Raw genomic sequence first — 14,809 nt, forward strand, 5'->3', positions numbered from 1 at the left:
CACGAAACCTTACCAGGGGTATACTGGTACCATGGGAGCCGGGGTAGCCCCTGGACTCATATACTTCGGGAGAATTCCTGTCGTATGTGAGTACAGCTCGGTTGTTTGCGGTTGGCCCCCTATTGGGAGCTTCATGGGGGCTGTTGGTGATGCTCCAGCGAGAAGAGACCTTCGGGTCTCGGCGTGGTGTTGCGTTGCAACACAGGCGCCGTACTCCTTGGTTCGGTAGAGATTTAGGTAGGTCTTGCATCCACTAGTATGAATGCTAAGCCAACAACGGTACCAGTCTATGCAAGTACTAGTACCGTTGTTGCTTGTCACAGCGGGGCTCTGATTGTGGTCCCAAAATCAATCCGTGTCTTAAGAAGACCGTAAGATTAAGTCTCCACGACAGGTACCTACGTTAAACCCCCAAGGACTTAACTGTCAGCGTGACTTATGCAGAGCTCTTTAGAACTCAAGCGTGAATTTGCACAACTCGGGTACCGTACCCCTTAATTGTGGCAGAGGTGTTAGATAGGTCTTGTATCCACTGGCATGAATGCTAAGCCTGCACTCAGTAGAAACCAGTACTGCTGTGTCAGTCATGGCCGGGCTCTGAGTCTGGTCTCAAAATCAATTCGTGTCCGAAGAGGACCGTGGATTTATGCCTACACGGCGGGGTCTCACGTTAAAAACCCAGGACTTTTAGGAAAGGAGGTGGGACCCACCACAGCAGCTCAGTGAATTCTTTAGTCGGATAGATCATCATCTGACTTGGGTTGTTAAAAAAAAAACTAAATAATTTAAGTGTTAAAATAACCGGCTTATGAAAATCTATTTGGTTTAAACATAAATTTTGTTTATTTGTTGTAACAGGACCGGATGCAAGTTTTACGCTGATTGGACTAGGACCACCACATATCTAATAGGCAGTACTCACATTCAATGGTCCAGGACTTGCGAATCTACAATATTAGGGGAACTTATCAATACAGATCATAGATCCTAGCATCTAACAGTATCTACATGTGGTTTAGTGATTATGATTTGTACGGATAAGTTTCCCCAATGCATTCGCAAATCCGGTCCATTGAATATGGGTATTACATATTAGGTGTATTGTGCTAGGGCAACATCAGATTCTAGGAATGGAAACAAATTTGACATGCCGAAAAAAATGATAAAGATTGAGGATTATTCACGTTCACGTTCATTTATTTGCCTCGAGGTTTTGTGCCCGTCGGGACGTGGTCAATTGGTTTACGCCGGAAGTTATTTCGATTTTGCGGTTGACCTAAAGATATTGATATTGTCCGCTAATCATCCAAAATCTTGGCCGTTCGTGTTTTAAGATGATTTACCTAGAAAAATTAAACAGTGTCGGAGAAAGAACATTTTGGAGACCCACAGCGCATGACGTTGCCTAGAAGCTTCACGGTTTAAAATCTAGGCTTTCCATAAATCCAACGCTATACTTCATTGTTGAATATTATTAATTGAAATTAATAATAAAAATAAATTAATTGTGTTCCATGGATGGTTACGTAAATGACCTAATACTTCCAAAGTTCCTTCTCTGCGAAGCCTCAATATTTACATATAATTATCAGGATTCGTCCGGTTCACATAGAATCCGTTGAATCCTTAATCACATCAAAGGGCTAATCGTTTTGTGCAAACACAAAACCTTATTCATCCGATTGCCACGGCTGAACCGATTGTCACGAAATTTGGTAAGAACTTATGGTCTGTGATTCACACATACATAGGGCGCGGCTCCTCATACACAAGAAAGGGGGATGAACATTTTTTTTCATGGAATGTAGGTATCAAATTAAAGGGCTCGATTGATATACATAGTAAAATAAATTTACACAGAAGGCCAGATAAGCCAAACAATTGAAATAAGTTCACATTGAAATCGAATTAAGATTGCTGAGTTCAACTTAACCTAGAAATCAAACACGAAAACCCGAAAACGTTTCGTTGAACCTCAAGCTCTTTTCTACCTTCCTGAGTACTCCAAAAAGGTACACGAATACCTTGTTAGGAAATTATTTTGGGACGGTAACTTCTTGCCGTCAACCGTTTACTGCAAATTTGAATTGACGTTACGTATATTTTTCGAAAGTGATTTTCATGTTAATAGTCTTCTTTTTCTTCAGCCTTTGTCCCGTTCACAAGCGGGGTCGGCTCGTCGTGATCGGTTTTGCCATTTGGAAGCACCTTAATTTTGAAATTCTACCCTTATGTTTAGTAGAACTGAACTCAGGGTGGACTTCATTGGCCAGCCTAAAATATCAAAAACAAAATTGATGTTAAAATGTGCTAAACAGGATCTTTATTTTAGTGATAACATCGCTGTACCACCTGTACCTAGACACCTTCCCACCCCTTGAAACTTAATATAAAATTACATCACTGGTTGTGTAAGATTCCATTTCCTCACGTTTAATGAATTTCACACCATTATTTCCATCCGTTCCCGAAAAAATAAGAAAACTGAATAGATTTAGATGGGGTTTTGTCGCCACGATTGTTTCTATCCGGATGATGTTTTTTAAAAACACTTCTGTCCCCTCTTCGGTTCCCATGCCACCTATTTCGCCGGGGATGTTGAGGGCGCAGTGGTCTATCAGAACTAGAATCGTTGACGCTAGCACTACCAGATTCGTCAAAGCTAGCGGATCCGGTATAATTTCCGCTATCATCTCTGCTATCGTCTCTGCTATCGTCCCAACTATCATCTCCGCTATCGGCTGAACTTTCCCAATTCCAATTATCTATGCCATATCCACTATCGGTACTGCTATACACGCTTGAACTTTCATCGTGTCCACTATCGTAATTCGAACCACCGGTGTTTCCACTTGTCACATCTGAGTCCGCCTATTATCGAAATTTATATCAAACTTTTGATTTCTAACTTACTCATCGGAATTACCACTTCAGCTGACAAACTGGCCGTGCAAAGAACAGCGAGAACCAAAAGATGGATTTTCATTTTTCTAAATTGCATAAATGAAAGTAAATTTAATTGTAAAAGTGCTAATCACGTTAACCTTTCCAAGGACAAAATTTGCTTTGAGATGTAATAAATGAAGAAACTTCTTCGAAAACTTAATCACTCGCTTAAACGAAGATATCGGGAAGGGGATATTTTCTATATGACAAACAGAAGTGTCGCCATAGTTTTTCGGATAGTGTTCAAAATGGATCCTTAACTTACGGAGAGATGGTATTGAAGGAAGAACAATGATATGAGACCGTGGTGACCAAATTATTTGAAGAAACAATCTTACCTTATTTCAGAAGTCTTTCTTTGAAAACTGACTTTCTTTGGCAGCTGCTGGTCCTTTTATACGTGCATCGAGAGCTTATACAATTATTTAAATATTTGCGCATATGGCCGGAATCATGAAATGGGCAAAATGCTTGTGCTCCAGCGCCAGCAAAATAAAAATGTGGACAATACTTCGCTTTATTATAATTACAAAATAATAGAATTTATTAGGCAGTTTAAAATGGAACAACCTTTTGCAATATTTTAACGGGAGGATAACTATTCAATTATGTTGTTGCTCATTGTTCATAATAAACAAAAATATCACCTTGAGACGCGCAGCATAATTGTCGCAAATATGGTAGAGAAACACAAAAAAAAATAAAATATCAATTTTTGTGTTGCTGACAGATATTTCAGTGATTTTAGAAAAAGACCAGAAATTCCGTTTTCTTTTTTGGAATGTCGTCACATCTTTAAATGTGGTCAAAATTTAAAGCAAATATGCCGTTTTAAAATACCACATTTCAAGAAAAACTGGCTCAAAGTCCCACAGGCATAATAAAACAAGTCGGGAAACCGGAAGCTTGACGCTTCAGGTATAAAAGGTTTTGTGTTTCCCTATGTGAGGAGCATAACGTAGTTCTCCATTGGCTTATAGTATTGACCCGAGATATTTAAATCGCTCAGTTCTGGGCAGGTTACCACCATTGCCAGAACTCAGCGATTTAAATACCTGGAGGGGCAGATTACTGCCATTGAAAGAACTGAACGATTTAAACATCTCGAGTCAATGCTACCAGCCAATGGAGAACTGCGTAATGAAATGTTTCAAGCATTAACGCCACCTGGATGAAGTGACATTCCGCAACTGGTGTTCTTTGTGATCGACGTATCAGCGCACGTCCCAAATCTAAAATTTATTGCAATGTCGTCCGTCTGCCGCTCTCTATAGTTTGAGTGTTGACTATAAAGGACAATGAACGGCATCTTGCGGTAATGGGGACGAAGATGTTGCATTGCGTCTGAAATGAGAATATCCGCGGTCGATATGGGTTTGCAACGATCGTGAAAAAACTGCAAGAGAGGCGTTTTCGATGGTGTGGTCACGTAATTCACGCTAACGAGAATTCAACAACCAGTATTGGTCAGAACATCGAAGTCAATGGTAAGCAACCAAAAGGCTGGCTAAAACAATGGTCGCATGATACACTGAATGGGGATTTGAAGGTATCGCGATTACATCCTGATCAGGCATTTGATAAAATAAAATGACGAAACTGATCACGACGAGCCGACCCCGCTTGTGAACTGAAGGCTGAAGAAAAAGAAGAAGATGTGAGGAGCGGTGAGCCTGACAGGTCCGTGTCACATAGTTAAAAATTCTATTGGCATCTATTTTTTAGATTTTTTAGATAGATAAATAAATCATTTGATGGAAGTTATAGCCTACATTACTGCAAAATTTCGTGATGCTAGGATGAATTTAAGGGGGGTTTCCAGCCAATTACAAAAAATTATAGTATGATAATATACTATTATTAACTTTATTTGAACAGATATCGGTATGAAAGGTATTTCGGAGCCAAGGCACCATATAGTGGCAGTCTCTTGATTTTTTTCAGACTTTTCGGTTTGGTAGTTTCTGAGAATGGCCCCCTTAAAGAAATGATCACTTTCAACCCCCCGCACTCTCCACGTTTCCAAGAAATGTCAAAACTAAGACCGGCTTCGAAAAGTACTAATCGAGACCTTTAATTTGATACCCCACATGACTATATTTGATGAAAAAAAAATTTACACCCCCTTTTGCATGTATGGGGACCCCCCCTTAAATTCAACGTAAAAGGATGTAACTCACTGTATGTGTGAGCGTTCACAGTTCCCACCTTTCTAGCAAATTTGGTGTCAATCGCTATAACCGTCTCCGAGAAAAATGCGTGTGACGGACAGACAGACAGACAGACAGACAGACGGACAGACAGACAGACAGACAGACAGACACACTGAACACTTTTCGTAAGAGAGAAATGGGGTCCGTGATAGATGTCACTTTTGTTAGCGATGTTTTAGCTAAGGATCTGCAGTGGTATGTCAGTGACGAATATACACATAGCGACCACCAGGCCATCATTTTTGAAATCAGACATGGAAAACGATTGAAACGGTCTCGGACGAGAGCTGAAAGGTGGGCAGCTAATAGGTTTGACGAGGAGATTTTCGTAGAGGTTCTGCAGCAAAATACAGCGCTTGAAGGAAGCGCAGAAAATAAAGCTCTGCAGATTGGCGAGAAGTTGCGACGAGCATGTGACGCATCCATGCCAAGGTATGTTGTATCACAGAAGCGAGCTCCGAACTTTTGGTGGAATTCTGAAATCGGAGAATGCCGCAAGGCCTGCCTCAAGGCCAGAAGGCGCAGTCAGCGAAATAGAAACCGATCTGGATACGAGCAATTACATGAAGAATATAAAAACGCTCGGAAGAAACTACATGTGGCCATCATGAAAAGTAAAAGCGAACACTTTAAGCGACTGTGTAATGAAGCTGATACGAACCCCTGGGGTGGCGCTTATAAAACCGTAATATCGAAAGTTAAAGGCAAACGCTCCCCACCGATCTCTTCCCCTACTCTGCTTGATGAGATAGTAACGGATCTTTTCCCGCAGAATGTGAGTACCGCTGACCTTCCCACTGTCGAGATAGACACCGCCGAAGTTCCAATGGTAAGCGAAAAGGAGGTCCTCGAAGCTGCGGATAAAATTGTTGGAAACAAAGCACCTGGCTTGGATAGCGTCCCCAATAAAGCTCTGAAGGCAGCAGTAAAAATAGCTCCAAATATGTTTGCCGAGGCGTTCACCACATGCCTTAAAGAAGGAGTGTTTCCGACACAATGGAAGAAGCAGAAATTAATTCTAGTCCCCAAGCCAAACAAACCTTTGGGTGAAGCTTCGTCCTACAGGCCGATATGCCTTCTTAATAATACTGGTAAACTATTCGAACGAGTAATCTATAACAGATTAATTCGAATTGCCGAAAAGGATGGCGGTCTCTCCGAAAATCAGTTCGGTTTTCGAAAGGGGAGGTCTACAACCGATGCACTTGTCCTAGTAGCTAACACAGCTAAGACCGCACTTGACGAGGGCAAATGTTGTGCAGTGATTACACTTGATGTGAAGAATGCCTTCAATTCCGCTAGATGGAGCAAGATACTTGAGTCCCTAATGAACTTAGGCGTGGCGAAGTACCTGGTGCGTATTGTTGCCGACTTCCTAATCGATAGGACTCTGTGCTGCGAGTCAGATGAAGGAATGAAATCCTACCAAACGACATGCGGAGTTCCACAAGGGTCTGTCCTAGGGCCACTCTTGTGGATTATTATGTATAACGGGGTACTGACCCTAGACCTTCCTACTGGTGTGGCTTCCATTGGTTTCGCGGACGATATTGGTGTGACGGTTGTTGCACGCCTTCTCGAGGAAGCCGAGCTCTATGCAAATGAAGCAGTCTATGAGATTAAATCCTGGTTAAAGAATGCTGGTCTACAGCTCGCAGAGCATAAGACGGAAGTAGTACTTATTACCAAGCGGAGAAAGTGCACTTCCATGAAGATCAAAGTTGGAACGCAAACAATTTATTCCAAGCCTGCACTTAAGTACTTAGGTGTAATGATTGACCAGAGGTTGAATTTCAGATTGCATGTGGAGGGTGCAGCAACCAAGGCATATAACATCGGAGCGCTGGTTGCGAGAATGCTACCAAATATAGGTGGCCCAAGGCCGAGCCGTCGACTCCTTATTTCAAGGGTGGTCAGTTCGATCCTACTGTATGCAGCCCCAGTATGGGCAGATGCACTGGAAAATATAATAAATAAAAAAAAGATTGGAGCTGCGTATCGCATAAGTGTACTCCGAACATGTTGCGCTTACAGAACAATTTCTAATGAAGCAGCTTGCGTGATAGCAGGAATGATCCCGATTGAGATTCTGGCGAAAGAAACACAACGACTTTACGATCGAACGTACCTCAACGGAGAATCTCCTGCTCGTCGGCGACAGTTCGCACGAGGTGAAACTGTCGCGGAATGGCAAGAGAAGTGGGACGAGTCAGAAAAAGGCCGTTGGACTCACAAAATCATATGGGATATCCGGAAATGGATCGAACGACCTCACGGCGAAGTAGGTTTCGACCTAACTCAATTCTTGAGCGGACACGGAGGCTATCGAGCATATCTGTATCGATTTGGGCGTGATGATTCGCCATATTGCCCACAGTGTGCAAACATTCCAGAGGACGCAGAACACGTCTTTTTTCACTGCCCCAGATTCGAAACCCAAAGGGCTACATTAGAAGCTACAACCGGGGAGCACTTTACACCCGAAAATATCATGGAGCTTATGGTGAAAGCCAAGGGGATATGGACCGAAGTTGAAAAAGTTACTACAGCCATCGGAAAGAAGCTTAGGCAGGAGGAAGTCATCCGAAAGAATGAACGCGAGAGGAACACGAATGTTGACATGAGCGCAGAATAAATTCTGATCCAGCCCCGCGACCTAATACCAAATGGGAGTCCCGCGGGGAGAGTGGAAGGAGAAGGAGGTGGTTTTAGTGGGTAAGAGTCCCACATAACCGTGTGGCAGGAGCCTGCGGTAGCTTTTGAAGCTTTCTACCTTCCATCGAGGGAAAAAAAAAAAAAAAAAAAAAAGACAGACGGACAGACAGACAGACAGACGGTAAACCGATTTTAATAAGGTTTTGTGTTTACACAAAACCTTAATACTAAGGTTTTGTGTTTACACAAAACCGTAAAAAACAAGTCCGGAACCGGAAAGCTGGACGTTTGAGGTATAAAAGGTCCTTATATAAAAACATTTGAGTGGACATTTCTCCATTTAGTCCCCAGCACGTCATGCATATGCATATATTATGTGGGAATATTCACTTTCGCGTGATACTGATATTCAAAGTTTTGAAATTTGCACTGAAGCGGCAGCTTTGTTAGTAATGGCGCGATTTCCACCAAACGGAGGAGGGAGGGGAGTTTACAGCCAACTACTGAAAATTATACTAATACATTATTCCTAACTTTATTTGAACAGATATTGGAAAAAGGGGGTAGGGGGAGCCTTGGCACCTTATAGTGGCAGCATCGATTTTTCGGATGAGTACGTTCTGAGAATGGGTCCCTGAAAGAAATGATCAATTTTCAGCCCCCACCCTACCCCCTTGTGCATTAAATGTCACAAATGAGACCAATTTTTAAAAGCACGAATCGAGACCTTTCATTTGATACTCCCCCCTTTAGCATCTATGGACACTTCTTGTCCTTCCAGTGTCAAAGGAGGCCACGACAATTGGTTTCGCAGATGATCTAGCCGTGGCTGTCGTCGCAAAACAACCTGAAGACATTGAAGTGTACGCTAATGAAACCTGTAGTGTCATAAAAGCGTGGCTAGAGATTGTTCAGCATGACAAACGGGACAAATGGTACCAACTGGTCCTCCAGGTTAGGGGTTGGGTAGGGCTGACAACCCTACACGCAAAACACAAGTTACGAAGCCGAAACAGGAGCCTCGGACTGGACTGATAACACAACGACGAACCCGGCAACGACAACGGAATAATGATTTACGCATTTTCTCATGGATCGTGCGCTCCCTGAACAGAGATGAAGCTGCCAAGCAGCAAGCCGATACCCTGCCTCAATATAGGAATGATGTAACAACGTTGCAGGAGATGCGCTGGACGGGATCCGGTTTCCTGCAGAAGAGTCACTACACCATATATTATATCCAGTAATCCATGTGCTCGGAGTAGGGCTCTTAGTCAGCCAAAAAATGAAACCGGCTGTTATCGGCTTTGAAAACAGAAGCGAGCGGTTATGCACTCTGCGCTTGGGAGGCATCAACATTCATGCCCCTACAGAGGACACTGCAGAGTCGGGGAAGGATACTTTCTACGAAGCAGTAGAACGAACCCTTGAATCCTTCCCCAGATATGATATCAAAATCATACCTGGGGAGTTTAACAGTCAAATAGGGAAGGAGCCCATATTCAGATGATACGTTGACTCCCATAGTTTACATCAAAATACAAATGATAACGGACTGCGGATTATTCAATTAACAGTGTCACACGAAATGGTTGTTGGATGTACCTTTTTTGCACGGAAAGCGGTCAATAAACATACGTGGGCCTCTCCAAACGGGACCCCTTTCAACCAAACTGACCACGTGCTCATTGAACGCCGCCACCTCTCCTCCTTGATGAATGTCAGAAAATATAGGAGGCCAATATACACTCGGATCACTATCTCGTTGGCATGATGCTCCGAATTCGAATAACAACATCACCCAGAATCCCCTCGGACAATCAGACGAAAGTTAACACTGAAACCATCCACAACACAGCCCTCCGCAACACCTATAAGAGGGAAATCGATCCCGCAATAACCGCAGTTAACAGAGATCCTGGAGATGAAGCACCAACAAATGATCTTCACAATCACCTGAAGAAATTTATCATAAATACGGCCACAAACATACTTGGCTCCAGCCGCAAAAGCAGTCGGAACGGATGGTTTGACGACTAATGTAAGCTAGCAACAGAACGGAAGAATGCTGCATACCAAGTAATGCTGTATTTTCAAAGGACGCGGGCACACCCGGAGACTTATCACGAACTCCGTGCAGTGGAGAACGGCGAACGAAAACACTAGGCACGCAAGTTTTACCAACAAGTCAGTAAAATGAAGCCTTATACACTTCGATTTTCCTCTTGCCGAGACAAAGAGGGGAATCTGATTTCCGACAGAATGGGCATATTGGAGCGACGGGTTGAATATTTTGATGAACGCCAACTGAAGACGACGGACAAGTGCTGCCACCACCAAACATTGAAGAAACAGTTCGTGCAAAAAAATTATAAGTCGTCAGGAGCCGATGGAATTACAACCGAATTGGTTAAATATGGTGGCGACCAGTTACATCGAGTGGTTCATCAACTTGTGCTTAAGGTCTGGGCCAGCGAATCAATGCCTGACGATTGGCAACGAGGCATTATTTGTCTCATACATAAAAAGGGAGATATCACACAGTGCAGCAATTATAGAGGTGTTTCATTGCTGAGTACCATTTATAAGATATTCTCCGCTATCTTGCTTGGTCGGACAGGCCCATACGACTAGGACACCATTGGCCCATACCAAAGAGACTCCACTGCAGGCAAATCAGCAACAAAACTGAAGAAATATTGACATCAATTGTACCATCTTTTTATCGACTTTAAAGTCGCCTATGATAGCATAGCCAGGATGAAACTGTACACGACAGTGGGAGAATTCGGTATCCCGACGAAATTGATAAGACTAACTATGCCGACCCTGATCAATTTGCGAGTCCAGATAGAAGTAATACGATCACTCTCAAGACCGTTCGACATCAACAACTGTCTAAGACAAGAGGTTGCCCTATTATGCGTCCTCTTTAACATGGCCTTGCAGAAAGTTATCCATGACACTGAGGGAAATGCGAGGGCTACCATCATCTTTAAGTCCACCCAACTACTGTCCTATGCTGACGTTGATATCATGGGAAGAACGGCCCGAGCCGCACAAACTGCCATCATTCAGATCGAGCAGGCGCCGCGAGATCTCGAGCTGCAAATCAATGAAAGCAGGACAGAATATATGGTGGCAGCGTCAGCGCCAAAAACCACCCGACCAACAACATCAAACCGCACTGATCAAACGGGAAGAATAAAGATAGGAAACTACAACTTTAAGACCATTAATAATTTCTCCTATCTAAGTTCGAAAATCACAACGGATAACAGCTACGATGGTGAAATTCGCGCACGATTGTGGTCAGCCAACAGAGCCTATTATTTTGTTTCGCTTGAAACGTCTCACCATAGGGTCAAAGCTCTTACTGTACAAGCAAGACATTGCTAGCTCTTATCAATTTCCCGGAAACTCTCAGAAAAAAAAATTAAGAACTTTTGGCCGCGTTACCATAACCGTCAGATTGTGGATAAAATCCGGCTCAATAGGTTACGGTGGGCGGGTCACTTAATCCGTGTGGGTGAGGCTGACCCCACCCGAAAAGTCTATAAGGGCAATATTTATGGTAGAAAATGAAAGACGGGACAGACCCTACCTAAGATGGAGCGATGGCGTAGGCCAGGATGTCTGCAGTTCCTTATTAAGACAGACCTAGACCGGATACCGGTTGTTGCGCCGTTCATGATGATGTCTCATTCACAGCTGAGTTGAATGGTAACCGACGTCAAATCGCAATACAAATACCCCCAGTGAGATTTGAACCGCGACCTTCCGCAGGACAGCCTTGCGCTCTGACCACTCAGCTATCTAGACACTATAAAGTATAGTGGGGGTTATTCCACTATGCTAAATCCTACCTGATCTCTCTTGGTGGCAGGTCCCGCGACAGCCCGACCAAGAAAATGCATCCAATGTCGTTGGAAGCAACATGATCGGACCCATGGCCGACCCCGCTTGCGAACGGGACAAAGGCAGAAGAAAAAGAAGAAGAAGATGACGCTAAAATCAATTTGAAGGACACCTGGATTATGCCAGTGGAAAAGCGGCAAATACCAGCGTACCGTTAACGCGGATGATGCCTAACATACTAGCGTGTGCTGGTAATGGGAGGAAAGTAAGCATGACTTACCGCTTAGTGGCGCTAAGGATGTGCAGCGCCTTCAGAACAATATCAGGCAGCGTATGTTATTGCGGGAATGATGCCGATGGAAATTCTGGCAAGTGAGGCACACTGTCTGTACGACACACGTAAGGAGGCCACGAAGAGCAGAGGGTTTGGTCACTTAAAGCGTAGTTCTTCCCGTGAAGTAACGCTTTCTGCCCGTTTTGTGGGGAAGGAAAAATAAGAAAGTCGAGATGGTTTTAGCGGGTGAGAATCCCACACTGCAACCTAGCGCGGCACTATCTTCCTAAGATTACCACCTCCATCCATAAAAAACAAAAAAGGCAGCTAGACAAACAGTCAGACAGTAAACCAATTTTACTGAGGTTTTGTTTTGCACAAACCCTTAAACAAGTCGGGAAACCGAAAGCTAGACGCTTCAGGTATGAAAAGTTTTGTGTATTTCTTATATTTGGGTGGACATTTGCCCCATTGGAACCTAGCACGTGATATATTGTATGAACATATTATGTGAGAATACCCACTTTCCCATGATACTGACATTGAAAGTCTTGAATTTGCACAGAAGCGACCACTTTTAAGTATTATAACTTTGTTAGTGATAGTGCTCTATCTTATAGCATATATTGTTGCAAAATTTGGAGATTCTAGGATGAACTTCAGGGGGATTTTGCAGCCGATTACAGAAGATTATAGAAATATACTATTATTAACTTTATTTGAACAAATATCTGTATGGAGGGTATTTGGGAGCCTAGGCACCTCATAGTGGTAGCCTCCTGATTTTCAGATTTTTCGGTTTGGTAGTTTCTGAGAATGGGTCCGTGAAAGAAACGATCAATCAGCCAAGTCAAAAATTTACTTGACAGTTGGTAGCGAGGTGATTGTTTTTGCAAAAGATTTGGCGGATGTGGGACTATATTCATATGAAGCAATCACTGCTATTAAGAAGTAGCTGAAAGATGCAGGCCTTGTACTCACAGAGGATAAAACAGAGGTGGTGCCACTGCGCGTATCAGAATGGGGAAGCATATCATCACTTCAAAGCCAGCAATTAACTACCTTGGAGCGATGATAGTTGCGAGGCTGAATTTCAAGCAGCACTTACAAAATGTTTGCACAAAAGTGTCCAATGTTAGCATGGCCCTGGTAATAATGATGCCAAATGTTGGGAGCCTAGGGTGCACTCCTAGACTGCTTATAGTTAGAGTGGTGAGCTCTATACTGCTTTACAATTTGGTAAACTGCATTGCATACCTCATGCAATGCTCAAAAGATGAGCGCGGTGTATAGAAAGACCGTGTGCTGCGGTTGTAGAATAATCTCGGACGAAGAGGCCTATGCAGTAGCCGGAATGATGGCGATTGACGTTTTGGTCGATGAGAAAGCACGTATCTATGATGAGCCCGATTCTTCCTCTGATCGGCTAGTGAAAAACGCCAGAAGGAAGGAATCGTTAAGCAGGTGGCAGCAACGGTAGGAACAGGCGAAAAAGGGTCGATGGACCCACAGATTGATTCCCAGCATTGAGGTATGGACACAGAGAACGCATGGTGAGATAAACTATGATCTCATGCAGTTTTTCACGGGACATGGTGCTTACCGTATATACCTCTATAGATTTAAACTGGACTGTTCACCCAACTGTACCAGCTGCGACGATATTCCGCAAGACCCGGAGCATGTTTTCTTCCATTGTCCTAGATTCGCTGAGGAGACGAAGAGTCTAGAAGAGACATTGAAAGGAACACTAGCACCGGAAGATATAATTGGAAAAATGCTTGTATGCCAGGAGAGCTGGAATTCAGTGAACGACATGGCGGGGTGGATTCTGTGCGAGTTGAGAAAGGCAGAGGAGGCGAGAAAGGCGCGGTTGCGAATGCAATCGATGGGCAAAGGAAGAGGCTAGAGCCATCTCCGCCCCGCAACGAAATACTTTGCGGTGGTTCTTAAGGGGGGAGTTAAGGGGGGAACAAGTGTACCAGTGTCTTTGTCAATTTTTCTTGCTAACAACCAAGGTCTCCAAGAAATACATGAAGACTGGCAAGATCGGTTGTGATTTTCGAGCCTAGATAGGAGAAATTATCAACTGTCTTAAAGTTGTAATCTTCTATCTTGTTGTTCTCGTTGATGATAATGCATCCCCTGGTCTTATACCGTTGTTGACGTTGAATCGTCTCGAGAATGACCCTACTGCTTTTATGTGGCCTCGCACATAGGTCATTATCAATTTCGTTGGGATATCGAATTCTCTCATGCTGTGTACAGTTTTATCCTGGCTATGCTATTATAGGCAGCCTTAAAGTTGATGAAAAAATGGTACAACTGATGGGCGTATTCCATCACTTGATGCACAGTGAAAATCTGATCTTTTGCAGATTTGCCTGGAATGGAGCCCCTTTGTTATGCGCCCATGATGTTCTGGGCATATGGGGCTATCTGGCCTAGCAAGATGGAGGAGAATATCTTATAGATATACTCAGCAACGTTATACCACGATAATTACTGTACTGTGTTATGTCTCCTTTTTATGGTTTTGTGTAAACACAAAGCTTTATTAAAATCGGTTTACTGTCTGTCTGTCTGTCCGTCTGTCTGTCTGTCTGTCCGTCACACACATTTTCCTCGGAGACGGTTATAGCGATTGACACCAAATCTGGTACAAAGGTGGAAACTGTGAACGCTCACGCATACAGTGAGTTACATCCTGCTACGTTGAATTTAACAGGGGGTCCCCATACATGCAAAAGGGGGTGTACAATTTTTTTTCATCAAATATAGTCATGTGGGATATCAAATTAAAGGTCTCGGTTAGTACTTTTCAAAGCCAGTCTTAGTTTCGACATTTGTTGTAAAGGTGGGG

The 14,809-nt window shown here is 43.4% G+C and overlaps 1 protein-coding gene across 1 annotated transcript; it reads right to left on the reverse strand.

Annotated features, from left to right (window-relative positions):
- Window positions 1–2,306: 2,306 nt before the first annotated feature.
- LOC119646204 lies at window positions 2,307–3,307 on the reverse strand. Its single transcript, XM_038046586.1, has 3 exons — window positions 3,285–3,307; window positions 2,927–2,990; window positions 2,307–2,871 (listed from the first exon to the last, which is right to left on the reverse strand). Exons 2-3 carry the CDS (start codon window positions 2,984–2,986, stop codon window positions 2,452–2,454), a joined length of 480 nt encoding a protein of 159 aa, XP_037902514.1. The 5' UTR covers window positions 2,987–2,990; window positions 3,285–3,307; the 3' UTR covers window positions 2,307–2,451.
- Window positions 3,308–14,809: the final 11,502 nt, after the last annotated feature.

This window comes from Hermetia illucens, chromosome 1 (genome assembly GCF_905115235.1).
Source record: "Hermetia illucens chromosome 1, iHerIll2.2.curated.20191125, whole genome shotgun sequence".
NCBI lineage: Eukaryota > Metazoa > Arthropoda > Insecta > Diptera > Stratiomyidae > Hermetia > Hermetia illucens.